This window comes from Phacochoerus africanus, chromosome 15 (assembly GCF_016906955.1).
Source record: "Phacochoerus africanus isolate WHEZ1 chromosome 15, ROS_Pafr_v1, whole genome shotgun sequence".
NCBI lineage: Eukaryota > Metazoa > Chordata > Mammalia > Artiodactyla > Suidae > Phacochoerus > Phacochoerus africanus.
Genome location: NC_062558.1, coordinates 10,821,288 through 10,843,013, shown reverse-complemented (window position 1 = coordinate 10,843,013; position 21,726 = coordinate 10,821,288). Strand labels below are relative to the sequence as shown.

Here is a 21,726-nt window from a genome sequence, read left to right as displayed (position 1 = left end):
TATTGGACAAAGGTATTGAAAGAATTTGATTAATATACCTCAAGTCATCTTTGCTATATAAGAGCAAAGCTCTATTGTTTCAAAGGTATTATTTACCTTTAAATTATAAAGGTAATTTATAATTTACCAGACTGTAAATTATAAATTACCTTTATCATTATATAAAATACAAATTTATATAATTAAATTATAATTTAATTATATAAATTTGTAATTGTAACCAGCTGACATGACCTCACATTCCCACTGTAATACGCTCTAGTGATGGAATGCTGTGACTCACAAGACTTGGACCAAGTTATTTTCTCAGAGGGATGAGAAACAGCAGGTCGAATGATGCCAAGGATAGAATCATTATCTCATCCAAGGCTTCCTTCAGCAGTGTCTACGCTCTGTGCACCTGCTCAGCTCAATAAAGGATAGGACACAATGCGTGTTTGGAGACTCGTGACAACTCTACATCAACATCATTCTGAGCGATATTTTTCCATTTCCGTCACACTTTAACTTTTTAAGCCTTAGGATGTCTTCTTGATGGATAAAACATTAAGCCTGCTATGCTGTCAGTGGAATTATAAATTCCAGAAAACAGTTCTTCATGTCCTTGTGTATTGTTTTCTAAGATAATGATTGACAGATTTTTTTTTTCTTCAAAGCCTCCCATACTAGCTGACTTTCTCAGAAGTCACCACCAGGGTTCTGCCAACAGAAGGCATCAGTGTATGTGGGGGAGAAAAGGAGAAGTAGCCAGGTGCCAGAGCCAGCTCTCCCCCTCTGCCATGTTGGGTCACTCTGGTTACATCAGTGGGTCTAGGCATAGGTCTCAGGTCATTTCAAACACTTCTCCAGCTGAATACAGCTGAATACTTTGTGCTCATGTTGAATGTGGAATTTGGACCACTCTGAGTTAGAGGCGTGTTTCACTTTCAAGTAGCACCTAAAATATGCAGAAAGGGAAAGGCTTAATAAGATTCACAAGAAGAGAGTGAATAAGCTTCATAAGGTATAATCTCAGTGCTAACAACAACCCCAGAGTGGTGGTAATGGTGGGGGGGGGGTAATTTCTCCCTTTAAAAATTAGGAAAGCAAGGCTCTGAAAAGCTGAGTTTCACCTTGGTCTAGGAGGGCATGAACAGATCTGTACAACTGCCCAGCCCAATCTCTCTTGATTCTTCCTTCCCATGGGTCTAACTCAACACCTTCTGGACACTGAATTCAACCATGCCTTAAGGAGATGAATAGTTTTTACTTCGTGAGTCTGTGATGAGCTATGGGGGAAAAATGGTTTTGAGAGAGAGTTTAGCGAAGATGAATGGTCACAGGTTTAGAAGTAGATCTGAAAGACCTACCTAGTAGCATGCAGGGGGCCAAGTTGGAAATGAAGAGCTGCATTTCCCAGTCTTGGCACTGGCTACTTAGTTGGAGGGTGGAGGTGGGATTGTGAAGGATGCTTGTTTGTTGGGGGGCAGTGGTGCTGGGAGTTCCAAAAGCCTTTGTACCCTTTGACCCTGCAGAGCTGAGCAATTTTCAGTTGCTCTTCTTGATAACACCACTTCCCTTATCTACCACGGAGCAGATCTTAATAGAAAGCGTGCACTCATGGGATAAGTTTAATGAATATGAAACTAAGCATTAAATATTGCTCTGGTGGATGGAATTTCTGAAGAACAGACACTGTATACATAATTTAATGATAAGAAGTAGAAGTAGGGAATTGTAGTACAGCTTTCTCCAACTGAGGGGGCTGCATCTCAGAGAGCAAGGAACTTAGTAATTAGGGTGAACCCAGATTTCCTATCTCCTCCCCTTGTATGTTTCTCCTACAACATAAAATTCACTTTATGAATGAGACAGCCATTTGTGTATATATATTAAAAAGAATATTAAAGTCAAATCAAATAAAGTCTAATCACATATTTTCTTATAGAAACTGGAAAATAATATATAGCACTTTAAAAACACTAAACCATGTAAGAAAGTGCAGTGGGACTCTCATACTTTCTAAATCCATCTGTTTGAAGAAATGAGAGATGGATCATATTTCATAAGGTTTAGATATGCTCACTGTATTTTTCCTGGAATTATAATTTTATTACTATCAGATTTATTGAATTTTGTCTGATTTTACATTCACCTTGAAACATCTGCAAATAATATAATTTACCTGAATATTTTGCATAACAATATGCTTCTTTTCGTTTTAACAGAACCTAGTCCAAGTGTTAATTGAATCAAGCTTTTCAAAAGCAATTTTATTAAGCATTTTTTTGAACACATCATATGCACAGTAATATGCGTCTGGCAAGTGTCGATTTTTCTCTTTTTTTTTTCCTTTTTTTCTTTTTTGGCTTTTTGGCTTTTAGGGCCGCATCCGAGGCATATGGAGCTTCCCAGGCTAGGGGTCCAGTTGGAGCGGTAACCTCCAGCCTACGCCACAGCCACAGCAACTCGGGATCTGAGCCGTGACTGCAACCTACACCACAGCTCAAGGCAACGCCAGATCCTTAACCCACTGAGCGAGGCCGGGGATGGAACCCGCGTCCTCATGGATGCTGGTCAGGTTCGTTAACCGCTGAGCCACGGCGGTAACTCTGATTTTTTTTTTTTTTAAATCAGATCATTTAAAGAAGTTATTTACTACAAGTAAAAAATCTCTTCTCCTCAATCTCCCTCCGCCAAAGACACTTTCTTAAAGTAAAACCCGAACCCAATTCACTCAAGGCAAATAAAAAAACGAAAACAAAAACAAAATTCTGCTGTGCTGAACCTGCAGCGCTCGCTTTGCCTGTTACCTCAGAGTAATACGGTAACAGCAGGAGATTACGGTACTAGCTGGGGCTACTGGCTGTGTTACGTCAGCGAGAGCTGCAAAGTTCCTTGCGATTCTTTGCTGATGTCGGTGTGCTGAATATTAAAAGGGTGAAGGTGGAGTTATTGCCTGGCTGTATTTTTTTCTCTCTTTTTTTCTTTTTCTTTTTAAAATCTCCAGGTAAAGCATCTGCGAGCCAGGAGCGTAAAGACGTCTGGGGTAGAGGGGTGAGTCAGCTGGTGCAAAAGGACTAGGAATCGCTTCGTCGGAGAGACAGTCCCCTCTTCTCCCAGAGAGGAGGCGACGGAGCCGCTCCTGGGACCGAAAGCCGGTCCACTCACGCCGGCGGGCGGGTGGCTCTGCATTCGCGCTCCAGGTGAGTGCGCTGCAGCTCCGGGCGCCAGCATTCCAGCGGGGACGGGAGGGTGAGGGCAAACGTCCCCGGGCCTCCGGTGAGACCCAACTCCCACTTTTCCCCAAGCTCCTCCCGCCCTTTTCACCCGCATCCCCACCCCACCTTGTTTCCCTTATATATTCTGGGAAGTTACCTCTTAGTTAACAAGTGTGTTTTGAACCCCGTATTTCTCTTCTCCCAGGTAGTGGGGAACGGGTTTCTGCAGCTGGTTGTTTTTAGTACCACCTGTGAGCTCTAGAACTTGTGGTTTTCGCAGTAGCCTTGGCCGGGGAATCCCGCCTCAGGGCCCAACCGCAGAGTCCTTACAAGGCAAGGTGGGTCCCCACTCCCCGCATTCCTTCCTGCGTCCCTCTGGTCAGCTTGCAGCTGTGGAAACCCAGCTTTCTGACGCAGACTGTGGCCCCCAGCTCAGAAAATGCGAGGCGTCCTCCACCCGCTAGCGCGTGGATTTGATTTTTTTATGCTTACAAATTCCGCAATGACTGCCGCGTGCAAAGCCTCTTCGGCAGAGCGAGGCTGCCCGCTCCCACTCCTCCCCCCTGGACCCCCAAAGCCAGCCTGGGTGTGGCTTGAGGCTCGAGTCCTCCGGGACCACTGATCCTGCGGCTTGGAAAGGAATCCTGGACCGACCTAGGTCGCGTACAGCCCTCCTTGAGTCCCGAGGGCTTTGCTCAGGACCCGGCTCTCAGGCCCGCTTGGCGGGTCGACAGTCCGGCGCGCTCCACACATTCGAGTGTGAATTCCTCCCGCGTGAGCGTGTCACTGGCCCTGAGGTCCCCGGGTCGCAATGGCTCCCTCTCCCAGGCCTTCCCTTCCAGGTGACTGCGAAGCAACCTGTTCAAATGGCAACCGGGTAGATTCTCCGGGTGTTCACCTGCTCGGCTTGGTGCGACAGAACGGTCAGCCGCAGTCGCGCCTCGCGGGCTTGGGGATTTTAATTTCACTGTATGGCCGCGGGGCGCTGCAGCTTGGGGTTTGTTTGCTTCGGTTCTTGAACCTGGCTAGAGGCCGCGCGCCGAAGCGCGCCAGGGCAAGGTTCCCAGCGGCGCCGCACAACTCGCGGTCTCCTCCTGCGCGCTCGGCTGCGGCAGGGCAAGCCGCTTCAAGACCGCAGAGTACGCGGGTTCCCAGCCGGGTAGGATTACCCGTCGAGCCCGACACAGCCTCCCTCCTCAGGGCGCCTGGCTTACACCCGGCATTTCTCTTTGCGCTTTTTTCAGGAGGACGCTGGCAAACAACTGCTCCGCAGCCGCCTCGGTCTTGGCAAATATTTCACATCCACGTCCCCCGACCTCTGCGCCTAGAAGATGGGTCAAGCATGAGTCCAGCCACACCGTGGGCAACTACTGGCGGTGTGAAGTGCCCAGATGCCTTCAGTCCCCAGCTTTGAGAGTCGACGGCAGACCAGTACTTGCTTGTGGTTTGGGGGGGAATTCCAAATTATGTGCAGAATGCTCAATCTTCTGACCCGGATGGATCAGACAGTGCAGAAAAGGAGACTCCTGTGATCCTGGGATTGCATTTTGCAACGCATCTCCTCAAGCTTCGTTCTAAATCTTGCGAAGGGAGGGAGTTGGGGCCCTGGGCCAGCGCAGCAGGTGGAGAGGGTCAGCAGGCAGCCCCGCGAGCCCCTGGCCATGTCGTCTTTAATGCCCTGCCCCTTTATGTGGCCTTCTGAGGATTTCCAGGGCTGGCCGGGGGTGCTTCCCACCCGCACGCTCTCTCTTACCCCCAGACAACCGCGGCAGGCAAGACTCCCCCGAGCCGTGACCTTTTGACTCCCCACTCCCCCCACTCCCGCGTACGCCTTCGCCCCTCCCGGGAGTGGCCCTCAAGAGCGGGACCCCGCCCTGCTCCGGCTGGGACCATGGTGTTTCTTTCTGGAAATGCCTCAGACAGCTCCAACTGCACCCACCCGCCGCCACCGGTGAATATTTCCAAGGCCATTCTGCTTGGGGTGATCTTGGGGGGGCTCATCATTTTCGGGGTACTGGGGAACATCCTTGTGATCCTTTCCGTGGCCTGCCACCGGCATCTTCACTCGGTCACTCACTACTACATCGTCAACCTGGCGGTGGCCGACCTTCTGCTCACTTCTACGGTGCTGCCCTTCTCCGCTATCTTCGAGATCCTGGGCTACTGGGCCTTTGGCAGGGTCTTCTGCAACATCTGGGCGGCGGTGGACGTCTTGTGCTGCACTGCATCCATCATGGGACTCTGCATCATCTCCATCGACCGCTACATCGGCGTGAGCTACCCGCTGCGCTACCCCACCATCGTCACCCAGAAACGGGGCCTGATGGCTCTGCTCTGCGTGTGGGCGCTCTCCCTGGTCATCTCCATAGGGCCTCTGTTCGGCTGGAGGCAGCCGGCACCTGAGGACGAGACCATCTGCCAGATCAATGAGGAACCGGGCTACGTGCTCTTCTCCGCGCTAGGCTCCTTCTACGTGCCGCTGACCATCATCCTGGTTATGTACTGCCGGGTCTACGTGGTGGCCAAGAGGGAGAGCCGGGGCCTCAAATCGGGTCTCAAGACCGACAAGTCGGACTCAGAGCAGGTGACACTCCGCATCCATCGGAAAAACGCCCCGGTCGGAGGCAGCGGGGTGACCAGCGCCAAGAACAAGACGCACTTCTCCGTGAGACTCCTCAAGTTTTCCCGAGAGAAGAAAGCGGCCAAGACACTGGGCATAGTGGTCGGCTGCTTCGTCCTCTGCTGGCTGCCTTTTTTCTTAGTGATGCCCATTGGTAAGTCTTTACAACACCTCTTCTTCGCATTTAGGGGGCTTCACCCCCTTCCCTTTCTGCTACCCTAGAGCACAGTCTGGAGTGGAAGAGAAAGGGATCTGCATTTCAAACGGCAGAGCTAGGAGGACAGTTAGGAAAGACTCCCCTGTAGAAAAGTGAATTTTCATTCCCTTTCTGCTCCTATCTCATTTCTGTTAAGTCCTTAGGGCACTTTTTCAGCGACTGCAAAGTGGCTTCCTACTGATGCAGATTAATTGGTCTCCTTAAAAGAACGTCAACTTTTCTTAATGCTTGGAAGCGTGTGTTTAATTTAAATACATCCATCCTCAGATGTCGAGTTTCAGCGGCTCCACCAGGCGCTTAGGCAAAGGCTGGTGGAATGCCACTTTCACCTCTGCTGCTGTGGACAGCAAATTCTCTTGGCCTAAAAATAAGCACTGTGCTTATTCTGAACAAAGGTGTAATTTTATTATTAGATTAGATTATTCCTAAGGGTTAGTTATAATGGTCTGTTTATGTCCTATATCTGTGTTAATATTATTTTCTGGATTCATGTGGAAGAAAGTATGGTGAGCCACTGACAAGGAAAAAAAATGATATTATGTCCAAACCAATTTAACCTTTAAAGAATTTAACATAATATTTCCAATAAGTAAATACTTTCCTCTTTATTATAATACTAAGTATTAAAGCAAACACTGCTCTTATCCAAATCCTTCCGGCAGCTGCAGATGACACTGTTTGAAAATAATACATTAATGTTACAAACCCAGTTTTTGCAAATGCTAAATTAGCTGTTGTCAAAACTAATTAGTTCATTAGTAGTATCAGCAAGCTGATCCACTTGGAATATTGTCTGTCTGTGAAAGGGCTTCATGAGATCCCAAAATAGTTGTTTGCTATATTTAGCTTATGAGCACAAATATAGACCCACACATTTGTTATCCACAAAGTCCAGAGAATAAAAAATTATAGTAAAAATTAATAAAAGTCTGCTTCTGTACTTCAGAGTCAGTTTAAATGGCATGTACTGAAAGTACATGAATTTGCATCTCTGTGTAACAATAAAAGCTATTATTTTTAGACCCGTAAATCATCTCAATAACTCTGTGAAGGATGCATTATTATCCTGAAGTCACAAGTGGGGAAAAGGCATTTCTCAAGTTCCAAGCTTTGCTGTCTAATACCACAGCCACCAGCCCCATGTGGCTATTTCATGCAAGTTAAAATTAAAGAAAATTAATGCCAGTTCCTCAGTCCCGCTAGCCACATTTCAAGTGTTCAAGAGCCACCTGTGGCCAGTGGCTATGGTTTTGAAAGGCAGAGATAAAGAACATGTTCACCACTGCGGAAATTTCTACCCAGTAGGGCTGCTCAAGAGGCCCTTTAGAGTCTGCTCCCTAGCCTTCCATCATTATTGTTCATTCTGCTCCTAGAAGTACTTCAGCGCTTTGGATTTATTTAAATAACTTTCCCTACCCAAGCCACTGCCTGCTTACGTACCTGTCTGCATCCCATCTCTTCCTCCTGAAGTTTGCACATTTACTCATGCATCTGTTCACTTGCCAAGTATTTATTAAGCACTTGTTCTAGACACTTAGGATGAACAAGGCAAAAAAAAAAAACCTTGCAGTAAGATGTTTGCAATATTTGGGGTGAAATGGACAGAAACAAATAGATATAGCCTAAGAAGTCAAGGACTAATAAGCACTATCTTAAAACTAAACAAATAAGAGGCTAGAGAGCAGTATGACAATTTGGTGGGTAGTCAGAAAGGTCCTCTTTGAAAAGGTGATATTTGAGCAGGCACCTGACTGCAGTGAGGAGCAAGCCTTGCAAAGTCAGGGAGGAAGGGTTTTCTGGGCAGAGGAAACGGGGAGTTTCAGGAAACAGAGATGGGAAGGAAACTGACCTATCTTTTTGGCCAGAATTTGCCTGTTATTCTAATTGAGATGGGAAGCCATCCAATCAGAGGGGCTTTCGCAAGTGAGTGGCAGGTCTCATATTTTGCAAGAATCATTCTGATTGTTGGGAGAAGTGAGGGCTGTTTCGGGGTGAGAGTCGAACAAGAGAGATTAGTTAGGAGGCTGTTGGGGTTGTCAAGGGAAGAAAGGTGGGGATGCCCTGCCCTCAGGTGAGACAGGCAGGGATGACATGAAGGGATTAAGTTCGGCACTTATTTCAAAGGCAGAGCTGACAAGTTTGGACATAGGGTATGAGAAAAAGAGAGGAGGAAAGATAACTTCCAGATTTGGGACCCTAACAACTGGATCAATATTAGTGCTTTTTACTGAGATTGGGAAACCTAGAGAATGACGGGGTTATACGGGGCTGGCAGGAGTGTGAAGTACAAGTGCTTATCCTGCACAGCCCATGGGAAGAAGTGTCTATCCGATGCCTAAGTACAGATGTCAAGTGGGCAGTTAGACACAAATTTAGAGACGAGAGAAGAAGCTGGGCTATGATATAAACTTGCGACACATCAACATATTTAAAGCCATGGAAATGAAAGGATCTGCAAGAGAGAAAGCGTGGAGAGAAAAGAGAGATAAGGACCGAGCCTTGGGCATCCTGATATTTCAGAGGTGGTTAGAGGAAGAGAACCAACCAACAAAAGAGATTGAGAAGGGCTGGTCCAGGAGATAGGAAGAAACTCAAGAGAGCATGGTGTCCCCAAAGCCAGATGGCCATGTTTCACAAAGGCAAGAGTGTCTCATGCAGCTGGTAGGCCAAGTCAGAGGAGGACTGGGGGTCAACCTGGTCTCGGCCATGTGGAGGTCCTTGGTGATGTGAGGAGGTCTTTTGATGATAGTTTCAGTGGAGTGTTGGTGATAGAAGTCTGATTGTATACTTTCTTGACAGAATGAAAGACAAAGTGGGAAGAGTGAAAATAGGCAACTCCACTCCATAGACAATGGAGCTGGGAAGTGGAGGGTAGCTGGAAGGATCCAGAGAGAATTTTCAAGGGTTGGAAATAGGATTATCACGTTTATATTCTGATGGAAATGATGGAGCAGAGTGACCGGATGGTGTAGGCCCGGGAGGAGGTGTTAGGAAGTGACAGGGGGCAGGGGGCGGGAGTACGATCACAGGGGCAAGCAGACGTGGAGGGGACAGTAAAGACATCTTCAAAATATATTTATGTCCTCAGTGAAATAAGAAGCAAGACCATGAACAAAGAGTGAGGAAGGAATAGGAAATTGTGGTGGTTTGAGAAGTAAAAGAAGAGGTGAAAGCATGCTCTTTGAGGTGAGAGAGTAAATAGATTGTAGAAATTTAGTGGAGTCACTGAGGACATGTTTGAGATTTCAGCGTCGTGAATTTAAAGGAAGACCAATCAGGCGTTCCCCCTGTAGCTCAGTAGGTTGAGACCCTGACATAGTGTCTGTTAAGGATATGGGTTTGATCCCTGGCCTTGCTCATTAGGTTAAGGATCTGGCGTGCCGAAAGCTGTCGCATAGGTGGTAGATGCAGCTTGGATCCTGTGTTGCTGTGTCTGTGGTGTAGGCCGGCAGTTGCAGCTCTGATTCAACCCCTAGCTTGGGAACTTCCATATGCTACAGGTGCATCCATAAAAAGAAAAAAAAAAAAGGAAAGACCAATCAGGAAAGCCAGATGCTACTTTCTAACAGTTAAGAGGCTAGGGATTATAGGGGATGTTGCTGATGTCTGCCTGTATCTAAGGACTGCAGTAAAGAAGGGGTAGTTGTGATGGGACCTACCTGGGGTCATGTTAGGAGTCATACAGAATCAGATGGTGCAACTAGCTCAGGTAACGAATGATGGGGGACTGGGAATTTGGGACTTCAGGGGTTCTCCTTCTGGGTTCTTTGCCTTAGCTATCTAAGTTGACGAACATAATAGGCTGGGTCTCGAGGTCCTCTAGGGAAGGGAGGCGCTGTCTTAATCAGAGCCTCCCTCTTGGATCTGCTCTCTTAGGGAGCTGGTTACGTTGCAGTGAAGATGTTAGGGTGAAGGGGAGTTGTGACTAGACAGCCACACCCTGAATTCCTGGCCGTCCTTTGTGTGTGTGTGTGGGACCACACCCACAGCATATGTAGGCTCCTGGGCCAGAGATCGAATCTGAGCTACTGCTGCGACCTACACCACAGCTGCAGTAATGCTGGATCCTTAATCCACAGGAAGTCCCCTGGCTGTCCTTGAAATCCTAACAATGTGGTTACCACAGGAGGGAAATTGAAAACTTAATATTAGCAGTGTCTGATAAGGCTGCTGGGTAAGACACAAGATTCCTAAACCTACCACATCTGTGGTCCACAGTTCCCTCCTGACACCAAATAAGTAAGACACTGTTTATTGCAGGAGTTATTGATAGTATGATCAGTAACAGGCACTGGGTTAGAACAACAAGACGAAGAGAGCACATGCCCTGCCTTCAGGGACCTCACAGTCTAGTTAAGGAGACAAATGGAAAAGGATCATCACACATTTGTGAGGTTGGTCCCCAAAGTGTCTTACAAGTGCTGAAGAATACAACAGTTCACTGTCTGGAGATCCTTGCAGAAGCTTCTAGAAGTTGAAGATTCCACTACTTGTGTTCAGCCATCAGTGAGATGTTATTTTAGTCACAATCTCAAGTACATTTTTCTTGCAATATGTGAATAGAAGAATAAATCTGCCATTATATTATTATATTATTATACCCAAGGGACATGAGCTCTTAAGTATGATAAGTACTCTCTTGGGAAAAAGAGCTTATGGATCTGTGCTTGGTGGCCAGAGTGCAGTGCAACTGGAGACTCAGACCAGAGCAGAGATGAGAGTATGCACAACGAGAGAAGTGCCCATCTGTGTAGGAACCAGACTGGGGGGAACCAGGTGGGTGAGGACTTTCCATGTCATTGCCAAAGGTCCCTCTCTGTGTTGTGAGAAGGCTCTGTCCCCTCAAGGATGCCACACTTCACTCTCTCCCCAGCTCCTCGCCACCAGGGCTGGGTTCACTGCTGGGCTGAATGGTGTGATAGCAGGTAGGAATCTGACTTGCCTGCTCTCCAGTCCAAATTTTGCTCATCTTGTTTTCTTTTCACATCCTAAATTTTGTTTTGTTTTGTTTTGTTTTAGGGCCGCACCTGTGGCATATGGAGGTTCCCAGGCTAGGGGTTGAATCAGAGCTGCAGCCTCTGGCCTTTGCCACAGCCACAGCAACGCAGGATCCAAGCCACATCTGCAACCTACACCACAGCTCATGGCAACACCGGATCCTTAACCCACTGAGTGAGGTCAGGGATCAAATCTGCAGCCTCATGGATCCTAATCAGTTTCGTTTCCACTGAGCCGCGCCGGGAACTCCCCACATCCTAAATGTTTGGTTGAAACTCAGAATCCCTTCAAGGGAGGGAAACCACACTTGAGGTTGTTATTAGTCCTTTATACTTCAGAATGAATATTTTTAAAAAAACAGGTTTTGGTCGCGAAGATGAATAGAGAGAATCTGACTATGTTAGCCTTCAATGTATGAGAGAAGGAAGGGTATAAACTGTACCTCAAGCAAGCTCGGGCACCTGAAGTATGTGCATCATGTTTGCCTTTTTCCTCTTTGTCTAGAGCCCACTGGTACCCAAGGCAGGGTGCTGAGTGGAAAGAGGGTTGACCTGAGATTGAAACCTAGGCTTTCTTTTTCATAAAATATGGGATGGTGTATGGGTCAGCTGCCTAGCGAAGTGCCTAACACAGAGCAAATGGCAATAAATGTTAATCTCATCAGAATTCATATGGTTCACAGACCATTACTGACCTTTGTTGATATAGGATGTGAGGAGTGGATGCCCTTGGAGGTGTCAAAAAGAGAAAGAAAAGAAAGGGATGGGGAGGGGCAACATTTACTGAACATATTGTTATGTGTCAGAACTCTGGACATATTACTTATTTAAATACAAACTAGGCATTGTTATTTGAGCCATTGCTCTCGTCTCTGAATTAGAGGGTTGAGCTGTGGTTCTGGTGGACAGAGACTATTTGAGAATTATTTTAAAATAATAATAATAATAATAAAAAAAGACAGCAGACAGCTCACGGTAAGGAAGGAGGATATGTGTACAAATGGAATGTTTGGGGGAAGGCAGAGCTGACAAGGGGATTATCAAGTGGAAACAGCAAGGCAGAGAAAAAATGATTCATTCATTCATTCAGCAAAATTTCATTGAGCATCTACTGTGTGCCAGGCAGCTAGAGGATCACTGGAGATAAAAACAGATGAATCCCTCCCCAGTGGAGCTGAAAATCTGCACAATTAAATACATAGCAAAGTTTCAGATGGTGACATGTGAAAACTAGCAAGGAAAAGGGGTGAGCACATATAATGACATATAATGACTCCAAGTTTTGTGGATGCCCAAGACAATTAGAGATTGTGGGAGTTCCCTGGTGGCACAGTGGGTTAGGGATCCAGCATTGTCACTGCAGCTCGGATTGCTGCTGTGGCATGGGTTGGTTCCTGGCCCAGGAACTTCCACATGCCACAAGTGTGGCAAAAAAAAAAAAAAAAAAAAAGTAACTTCACATGACAGTCATGTTACCGCTTGTGACTCTGTGGGGCAGGGCTGAGTTGAGGCCCCGTTGGAGCTGGGTGGCAGAATTGGTGGCCTCTCTTCCTCCAGTGGTTGAGACCAGCTCTCCTGCTGTGTGGCAGTTCTCTCCAAGCGAGTCAGGGCAGAAGCTGCCAGGCTTCGGAAGAGGCAGCCCAGACCTGGATCGGTGTCAAGTCCATCTTGTTCTGAAGTGAAAGCAAGTCACGAGACAGTATAGGCTCCAGGGAGGGAACTAGACATGCCTCCTGATGGCCAGCAGATGCAAGAAGGGATGAGGGCATTCATGTGGCCATCTTGCAGCCCATGCACCTCACAAGGATATCAAAGAGCATTTCTCTTTCAACCTCTAGTTATTTACTGAGAACGTCCCATATGCTGGGCTTCATGCATGCACCATATGCAAACAGGCTTCTAATCTCCATGGGGACATAGACATAAATCCAACAAACCATATTAAAAAAAAAATCCAAAAGTATATACAAGAGGATGGGGTGGAACCTGGAAACATAGACCGTGGATAAGCAGGACCCTGGGCTGGAGGGCAGAACAGGCTATCTGGGAAGGAAAACTTTGACGTTTGAGCTGAGGTCTGTAGAACGAGGAGCCTTTCATTGGCCAAAAGGGGAAAGGGAGGGGGTGGAATGGGTAAAGATTCTCATGGGACTGGCCTGATGCTCATGAGCATCTTCCAGAAGGCCAGTCTGGCCAGAGCTGAGAGGCTGGGCTGTCAGAAACCTGGTGTCAAATGAAGCTGGAGAGAGAGGGACCCAACTTTCGAGCCATGTTTTGAGTTTGTGTTTTGATCCAAAGATGATCAGGAACAGGCATGACACCAGGAAGACCATATTTCAAACTATCAAAGTAGCGAAGAGAGGGCTGTGGATAGACCCAGTGGGAGACCTTCGCACAGGACTGGTGAGAAATGTCCTGCCAAGGCTAAGCCGTCTCTCTGGTGGATGCAAATATTTATTTCCGTGAGCTGCCACATCGTTCTCAAATGCCTCTGCTGTCATTGCCTGCAGAGCAGATTTACGAGAAAACCCTGCTCTGATCACAAATAGTATAACCAGACTTGGCTTTAAATTAATTTTGGCTCTTGCCACAAGACAAATCGTCAATGGAGATTTACCATCATAGTCAAAAGAATGTGCTGCAGGCTCAGAAGACATCTACAGAGAGTTCCAGCAAATCTTGAAACAATAGCCCCTCTTTCAGACCCGTTGCAGACAGGCAAGTCATTACTTTGAAGGAGACAACACCGAGCACTAAGGTGTTGCCGTGTTTTGTGACTTAGTCTCAGGTTCAAGTGTGAGAACATTTTTCTAAGGGATTTTGCCTTGTGGGGTGGATTCTCTGCTTTTTAGTTCTCCTTGGTTTTACAGCTGGATAGTTACATTGTGGCTTCTCATTTTTAAATTGCACATTTCTTTACTATTGGAAATTTTCTCCCTGTATTTTTACTATTTATTTATTTATGTCTTTTGTCTTTTTAGGGCCTCACCCGTAGCATATGGAAGTTCCCAGGCTAGGGGTCAGATTGGAGCTGTAACCGCTGGCCTACGCCTCAGCCACAGCAACAACAGATAAGAGCTTCACTTGCCATCTACACCACAGCTCATGGCAACGCCAGATCCTTAACCCACTGAGCAATGCCAAGGATCGAACCTGCGTCCTCACGGATACTAGTTGGGTTCCTTAAGCCCTGAGTCACGACGGGAACTCCTAATCATTTTACATTTTGACTTTTGTGATGTGAAGTTGCTCATCCATACTGTCTGGTCACTTTTTATTAAGCTATTGATTTTTATTTCTTTTCCATTTGTAAGCTTGTGGTATATGGTAAACATATTAACCACTTACTCCTGTGTATCCTGGATTGCAAGTTTGCTCATGCTGTGTCCAGACTTTCTGAGAAAATGTAGCTTCTTTTTTTTGAAAACCAGTGTGGTCTTTTTCATGAACTCCCATGGAAACATGTGTGCACACACACACTCAATTAGTTAAATCCAATAGGTTCAATCAAATCCAGTCACTTAAGCAGAGCCTTTATAGTCTCAGCCTCTCAAAGTGGGTAACTCAGCCTTTTGAGTTTTCCTGCTAAGTTGTTAACAGGCTCCCATAACTCATGGTTCCTGGGATGGGGGGAGATAGGAGATTATCAGGTCGTCAGTTAGCTCTCCATTGTAACTTAATTAGTCTCCTGGACTGGGGTTGTTGGTTTAGTCTAGTGACTCATCCCTTGGCTCTAGTCCCCAGCCTCATGCGTGGTCCGCTGATGACTCCAAGGAGCTCACCCCTGGACCACTGCCCCAGCTGGTGACTCAGTCCTTACTGTGACTATAGACATTCAGAGGTTGTCTGTGGTTCCGATTGGTTTCTGGCCAGGGTGACACTTGCTCTGATGCCATTAGCCAGGGAATCACTTTCTCCATATGGCCCTGTGATCACCTTTCACAAGTTCCTGAGCTTAATGCTCAGCAAGGTTTCATCCCTGTCTCAAGACATGGCAAGCCCTGTGGGTTCCTTCCGCACTCTCCCCTCCGCTCCACTCCACTCCACTCCACACCATGCCATGCCATGCCACTCCACTCCATACCACTCCACTGCACTCCACTCCATGCCACGCCACACCACTCCACACCACTTCAATCCACTCCACACCACTTCAATCCGCTCCACACCACTTCAATCCACTCCCTCCACTGCACTCCATACCACTCCAATCTACTCCACACCACTCCACTCCACTCCACACAGTAGTGCCAAACCATGTTTTCTCTCTGCCCAGCCACACCTGCTGTCATTTTAATCGATGCTATGGCCCTTGTGTATAATCTCCCAGATGGCCAAACAGGAGAGTAGGAAAAAGCACGTTCATCTTGGAGGCACTTAATGCCCCTGTGGTCCTTGTTAAGAGGGGAGCTCAGAACAAACACCTAGTTGCTTCTCTTCACTGCCTCCTCCCCCACTTTTCCCCACAGTCCACCAGGGGTGGGAGGTGGGGGTAGATGTAGAAGGCTTTCCCTTCCTTCTTCTGGCTAAACAGGACCTTCCTCTGAACCACGTCCTCCTCCTTCCCAGGGTGGCACCCACCTTCGGTGAAGTGGCAGTGGCAAGTGGATTGCAGACAGGGAGAGAGATAGGTTTGCTAAAAACTGAATGAAGGCAAGGCATATTTAACCATATTATAATCCTTCTGCATCTTTAGCGACTACTTTTTTCCAATGTTTTTGCATTTTATCATTTTTGTGGTCTTTCCAAATACATAGACATTTAAATGTTTTTATTCAGTCCCACATTTTAATGTTTCTTCTCAGGGATGCTTGGAGAGACCTTCCCCCACCAAAGTCAGATAACCTTTATATTCTCCTTGTACTTTTAGAGCATTTTTTTTAATCTACCTGGAATTTATTTTCGTCTTTTGGGAGGTGATGTCTAACTATATTTCTCTTGAAATGGTTAGCCAGATATTCTTGAAAGATTTATTGAATAATCTATCCTTTCCCATCTTCTTTGGAAAACTACCTTTGTTATGTTAGAAAGAATCTTGAAACTATTTTGAAACACTTCTGTTACGTATATCTGGCTCTCTAGTGTTGGCGCTACAGTATTTTAATTGCTGTGGTTTCTTAGTATATTTTCGCAGTTTGGGGATTAAGGCCCCTGAAAGAATATTCTTTTTCTTTTTTTCTTTTTTTGCCTTTTTCTTGAGCCACTCCTGTGGCATATGGAGGTTCCCAGGCTAGGGGTCCAATCAGAGCTGCAGCCACCGGCCTATGCCACAGCCACAGCAACGCGGGATCCAAGCCACATCTGCGACCTACACCACAGCTCACTGCAATGCCGGATCCTTAACCCACTGAGCAAGGCCAGGGATCAAACCCACAACCTCATGGTTCCTAGTCAGATTCGTTAACCACTGCACCACAACGGGAACTCCAGAATATTCTTTTTCAAAACTACCTTGTCTATCTTTGCATGTTCATTCTTCCAGGAAAATCTGAGCTCCTTTTGTCAAGTTACAACCCCTACCCTACCAACACCACTGTACACACACACACACACACACACACACGCGCGCACACAAATATCTTACTACATGTTAATCACAAATTTTTAGTATACATACATTGATTTGAAAAGTGACATCTTTATCACACTGAGACCTCCTGTTAAGAAACATGATGTATGTAAATCAAATATACTTCAGTTTTTAAAAAATGAAATGTTTCTCCATTTCTCCAAACTACCCAAATTATTATTTACACTTTACTTTTAACCACACTTACTAGCAGGTCCTGGAAAAAATGATTGTTACAATGGAACTGGGAAGTGCTGCTTTGGGATTTCAACATTACATCTGATGCTGATTATTGGCTTTTAGATCAGTACCCTTTGTCAGATCAAAGAATTATCTTTCTGTAGTTTAGAGAAAATTTTATAAAAAATGGATTGTTTAGGATTTCCCAATGTGGCTCATCGGTAATGAACCCGACTAATATCCATAAGGATGTAGGTTTCATCCCTGGCTTCACTCAGTGTGTTAAGGACTGGGCATTGCCATGAGCTGTGGTGTAGGTCTTACACATGTCTCAGATCTGGCATTGGCTGTGGCTGTGGCGAAAGCCAGCAGCTACACCTTCAATTTGACCTCTAGCCTGGGAACTTCCATATGCCCCAGATGCAGCCCTAAAAAGAAAAAAAAAATTTAATGGATTTTTAATTTTATCAACTACTTTCTGCTTTAGTATGTATCAATATAATCTTTTTCATTGACATTGATTTGATAAATTTTATTTCCTGCTATTAACCTATCCATATATTCTTGGGTTAAATTCTACCTCATCAGTGGCATTATTCTTTTTTATGATACTGCATCATTCTAAATATTTTATTTCTGGGTTGCAACTATATTTCTATGTAAAATGTATGCATTGTTTTACTTTATAGTGCTGTTTTTGTCGCATTTTGGTTCAAGCTTATGTTAACTTTATGAGACGAATTGTGACACTTTCCTTTTCTCCCCGCACGACCTGTAAAAATTTAAACAGCATAAGAATTATGTGTTCCTTGAAGGTTTGAAAGAACTTTCCCATAAAACTTTTGGGCACAGCTCCTTTTATGGTTGCAACTCTTGGAGACTGGTTTCTATTTCTTCCATGGAAAGTGGTCTATTCTGATTGTCAGATTTGATAATCTTTGTTGCCTTATTTTCCACTTTCCTTCTCATCGAGGTTTCACAGTTTAGCACAGAAGTCTACGTAAAATTCTGTAGTTATTCATTTCTTTTCTACCTTTCGCATTTCCCACATCATAGGTTTGTGTTTGCTTTCTTTTTTTTCTTCTCTGAGATGTCAGGAACCGTTGTCGATTTCATTAGTTTTTTTTTTCCCCCAAAGAATCCATGTTTTGGATTTGTTCATCATTGTAATCTCTTTTCTAGTGCCCTACTTTAATCTCTGGACATTTCTTGCTTTATTTTCCTGGTTGTATTTTGTTCTCTTATATTAACTTGAGCGGCATGTTTGGTTCACGTATTTTAATTCTTTTCTTGTCTAAGGTTAAAAACGACCAAAACTGTACATTTTCCTCCAAGCACACTTGAGTTCCCTGCCTTATGTTTTGCTAGGCAGGGCTCTCATCTAGCTGTTCTGTTTTTCCCTCTTTTAGTAGCTCCTTAGTCCTAGGTGGACAGAGAAGGATCCATTGTGTTGTTGTTGCCGTTTGTTAATTTGAAAATAATTGATGTTTTTATCCCCCACTTCTAAAAATCAATTTCAAATTTGCTGCACTGTAGCCAGAGAATGTGAATTAAATAATTTCTAGCTTATGAAATATACTGAGGGTTTTTTTTAATGTGATCAATAATCAGCACATTTGATAGATTTAATGTTTCAAAGATATATACTAATTAAACGTTAGTAGTGGTTTGTTTTTGTTTTTTGTTTTTGGGGGTTTTGTTTTTTGTCTTTTTAGGGCCGCACCCGAGGTGCATGGAGGTTCCCAGGCCAGGGGTCTAATCAGAGCTGTAGCCGCCAGCCTATGCCACACACAGCGACAGCAACACAGGATCCGAGCCAAGTCTTCAACCAACACCACAGCTCACGGCAACACCGGATCCCCAACCCACTGAGCAAGGCCAGGGATCAAACCCTTGTCCTCATGGATGCTAGTCGGGTTTGTTAACCACTGAGCCATGACGGGAACTCCAGCAATGGTGTTTTTAAGATCATCTTTATCCATTATTCATTATCTTTACCTTTATCCATTATCTCCTTTATTTATCAAATATTGAGAGAGGTCTGGTAAACTTTCCTATTGCTACTGGGAATAATTCTTCCTATTATTTCTTATATGTTTAACAGGTTTTGCTTTATATATGTTGATGCAGATACATGATGCTTAAAAGGTTAAGTGACTAATTTAAAGAAAGGCTTTTTGTCCTATTTATTTTTCCCTGATAGGTACTTCTTAAAAATTAACATTCTAATCTCTGGTATATTTTTGTTTGCATTTGCCAACATATCTTTGCTCATCTTTTTATAGGTCAGCTTGTGTATTTTGCATCAAATAGATTTTTCAGAGTCTCTGTGCCTAAGCTGGATATTTTTCTCTTAGTAGAGATGTAACTGTCTTCCATTGATTGTAACAAATATATTTGGGTTGATTTTTGTCTTCTGGTTTTATACTTTTTGACTTTATGATTCCTTCCTTTTCTTTGTTTTTTGCCTCTTGCAATTAGGACCATTTTATTTTTTGCTTTTAAAATTCTGTAATATTTTGGAAAGGTGGTGTCCTAGTTTTAATTCTACTAGAGGTTATCTTCGAGCATTTCAAACGCATTTTTTAAAACCTTCATTTCTCTCTTAAACAACTACCCCCAGCCACGTGAGGGAGCAAGTAAGTGTATCATCTCTATTTTCCCTTCTTCCAAAAACCTACATCTTTTGGTTAATAAAATTTTGTGCTCTAAATCTAGGTTATTACAACTAAATGTTTAGATTACCTATTCTGTATTTTGTATATTTCTATAATTTAGTAATACAAATAGCCCTCTTAATATATACTATAATTTACTCTCTCATGAGTGCTGGATTTTGCTTAATCTACCATGTGGAACAGGGGCCAGCAAACTATGGCCTGTTTTTGTAAATAAAGTTTTATTGGAATACAACCATGCCCTTTTGCTGACAAATCACCCATGAGTGCTTTCATGCTACAGAGGCAGAACTGAGTAGTTGCTACAGAGACTGCATGGTCCACAAGGCTCAAAATACTTACTATTATATTAAAGAAGAATATAATGCCAAATAAATTTTTTACCAATAAAGACATAAGCAAAACGAATTTTTTAAGTCTGTAGATGCCTGAACCTAAATACATGAAAGACAGCTTCTCTAAGTATAGAACTTGAATTATGGCTGTTTTGTTTTTTTTTTTATTTCAATATACTATTGTTGCTACTCCTCCATCTTTTGGCACTTAGTGCTTTATAAATGATATTACTCCTCTGTCTTTGGGTATTTATTTCTTTATAAATGCCCTGAGACTAACTTGATTATTGTTTTGGTTTTTTTTGTAAATAATTCCCTTTATTTATGTGTTTATTTTCTAACCAAGATGTTGATAGAATTTTTTCCCAACCAAATTAAAAAATTCCCCTGGAAATTTCTGGTTTGGGGGTAACTTTTTCATTGCTGTTGCCTGGAACCCAATGCACTTTATTTCTTGTCCTGAAGGTACAGCTGAAACCCTTCTGTAATCACCTCCTCTGCTTCACTCTGAAAGTCACATTAACTGCATTTTGAATCTCTTGTATCTGTCCCCTTTTTCTTGTGCTTTCTTTCCTCATGTTAGTCATCTTTTTGCTATTTTTTTCTGACTTCCATTTGAGTTCTATTTCATCTAGTTAGCCTTAGTAATAAACTATCTCCATCACATTCCCTACACTCTATTCCGTTTTATCAACACATTGTTCCATCCTCAGTATTGCATACACTCAACTTGTAAACCCAATAGGTCCTTATGTCTCATTTCAATCCTCTATAGAGATTTTCTTCCACATCACTGTTTTTTGTTTTTGTTTTGTTTTGTTTTTGTGTAGCCTTTTTTTTTTTTTATCTTTTTCTAGGGCCACATCTGCGGCATATGGAGGTTCTCAGGCTAGGGGTCTAATCGCAGCTGTAGCCTCTGGCCTAAGCCAGAGCCACACCAACGCAGGATCCAAGCCGAGTCTGCAACCTACTCCACAGCTCACGGCAACGCCAGATCCTCTTCCCACTGAGCAAGGCCAGAGATCGAACCCGCAACCTCATGGTTCCTAGTCAGATTCATTAACCACTGAGCCACAAAGGGCACTCCCCATATCACTGTTTTAAAAGTGGAATTTTAAATCTGAAGTTTTAAATCTGAGGATCTCTGATTCTTCAGGTCTGTCTCAACTAATGAACAGCTGAGTCTTCATGAGAACAGTTCTCCCCCCTTTTGTTCCACCTCACCAAGGGTAAAATTTGAAATGGGCTCTGTTTGGAAGGGGTTGGGTTCTGGTCCAAATCTTTCAGACCCAGATTACAGGGAGAAGGGAAAGTATTACCTTTGTTGTGGTTTAAAATTGCCAGAGTATAGATCTGTGTATCCATAGGGAGCAGAGGAGGTCACAGAAGGTTCTCTTTTGCACAGGAGAAGACAGGACACCTAGACTCAGTTGGAGACGCAGTAGGTGCAGTGTCCTCTCCTTCAGGTGGCATGACTAGCCCCCAGGGTCCATGTCTGCAGGAGCCTCCCTTTACTTGTTTGCTGGTCTTGATGGGAAACCCAAGGAACCTCCCACCCTATATGGACCTTGGCATTGGTTCTCTCCTTAGATACTCAAGTTGAGATTTGTTTTTGAAAAGCTACCCTGAAATCTGCCTGTGTCTCCCACATCTGCTATTCAGAACCCCTGGTGGGATTACCCAGCAGCAGCTGAGAGCCATCTTCCCTTCACCCCCTTTTATTCAGGGAAATGAGGACTCATTAGTTCTTCACTCAGGCTGGTGGTGACCACACTGTCATCTCCAGAAATCTCTCAGTGCTTCTGGCTTGTGCATGTGGCCCTTCCCTAATGTTTTTAGTAGTGATATAAAACTTCACCTCTATATGTATTCTTTTAGATTTATTAAGAATTTAGAGAGGGGAGGAGTAAGTTCAGTTTGAGCCACATGT

At 44.5% G+C, this 21,726-nt stretch overlaps 1 protein-coding gene across 2 annotated transcripts in view; it reads left to right on the top strand.

The window, feature by feature from the left end:
- The first annotated feature begins 2,878 nt into the window (after positions 1 to 2,878).
- ADRA1A (adrenoceptor alpha 1A) overlaps positions 2,879 to 21,726 on the top strand; it is a 103,132-nt gene continuing 84,284 nt past the window's right edge. For both annotated transcript variants that reach the window (XM_047761831.1, XM_047761830.1), the window contains exons 1-2: positions 2,879 to 3,185; positions 4,445 to 5,974. In XM_047761831.1, coding sequence (XP_047617787.1) covers positions 5,092 to 5,974 — 883 coding nt within the window. In that variant the 5' untranslated portion in view covers positions 2,879 to 3,185; positions 4,445 to 5,091. The remainder of the gene's footprint in view (positions 3,186 to 4,444; positions 5,975 to 21,726) is intronic.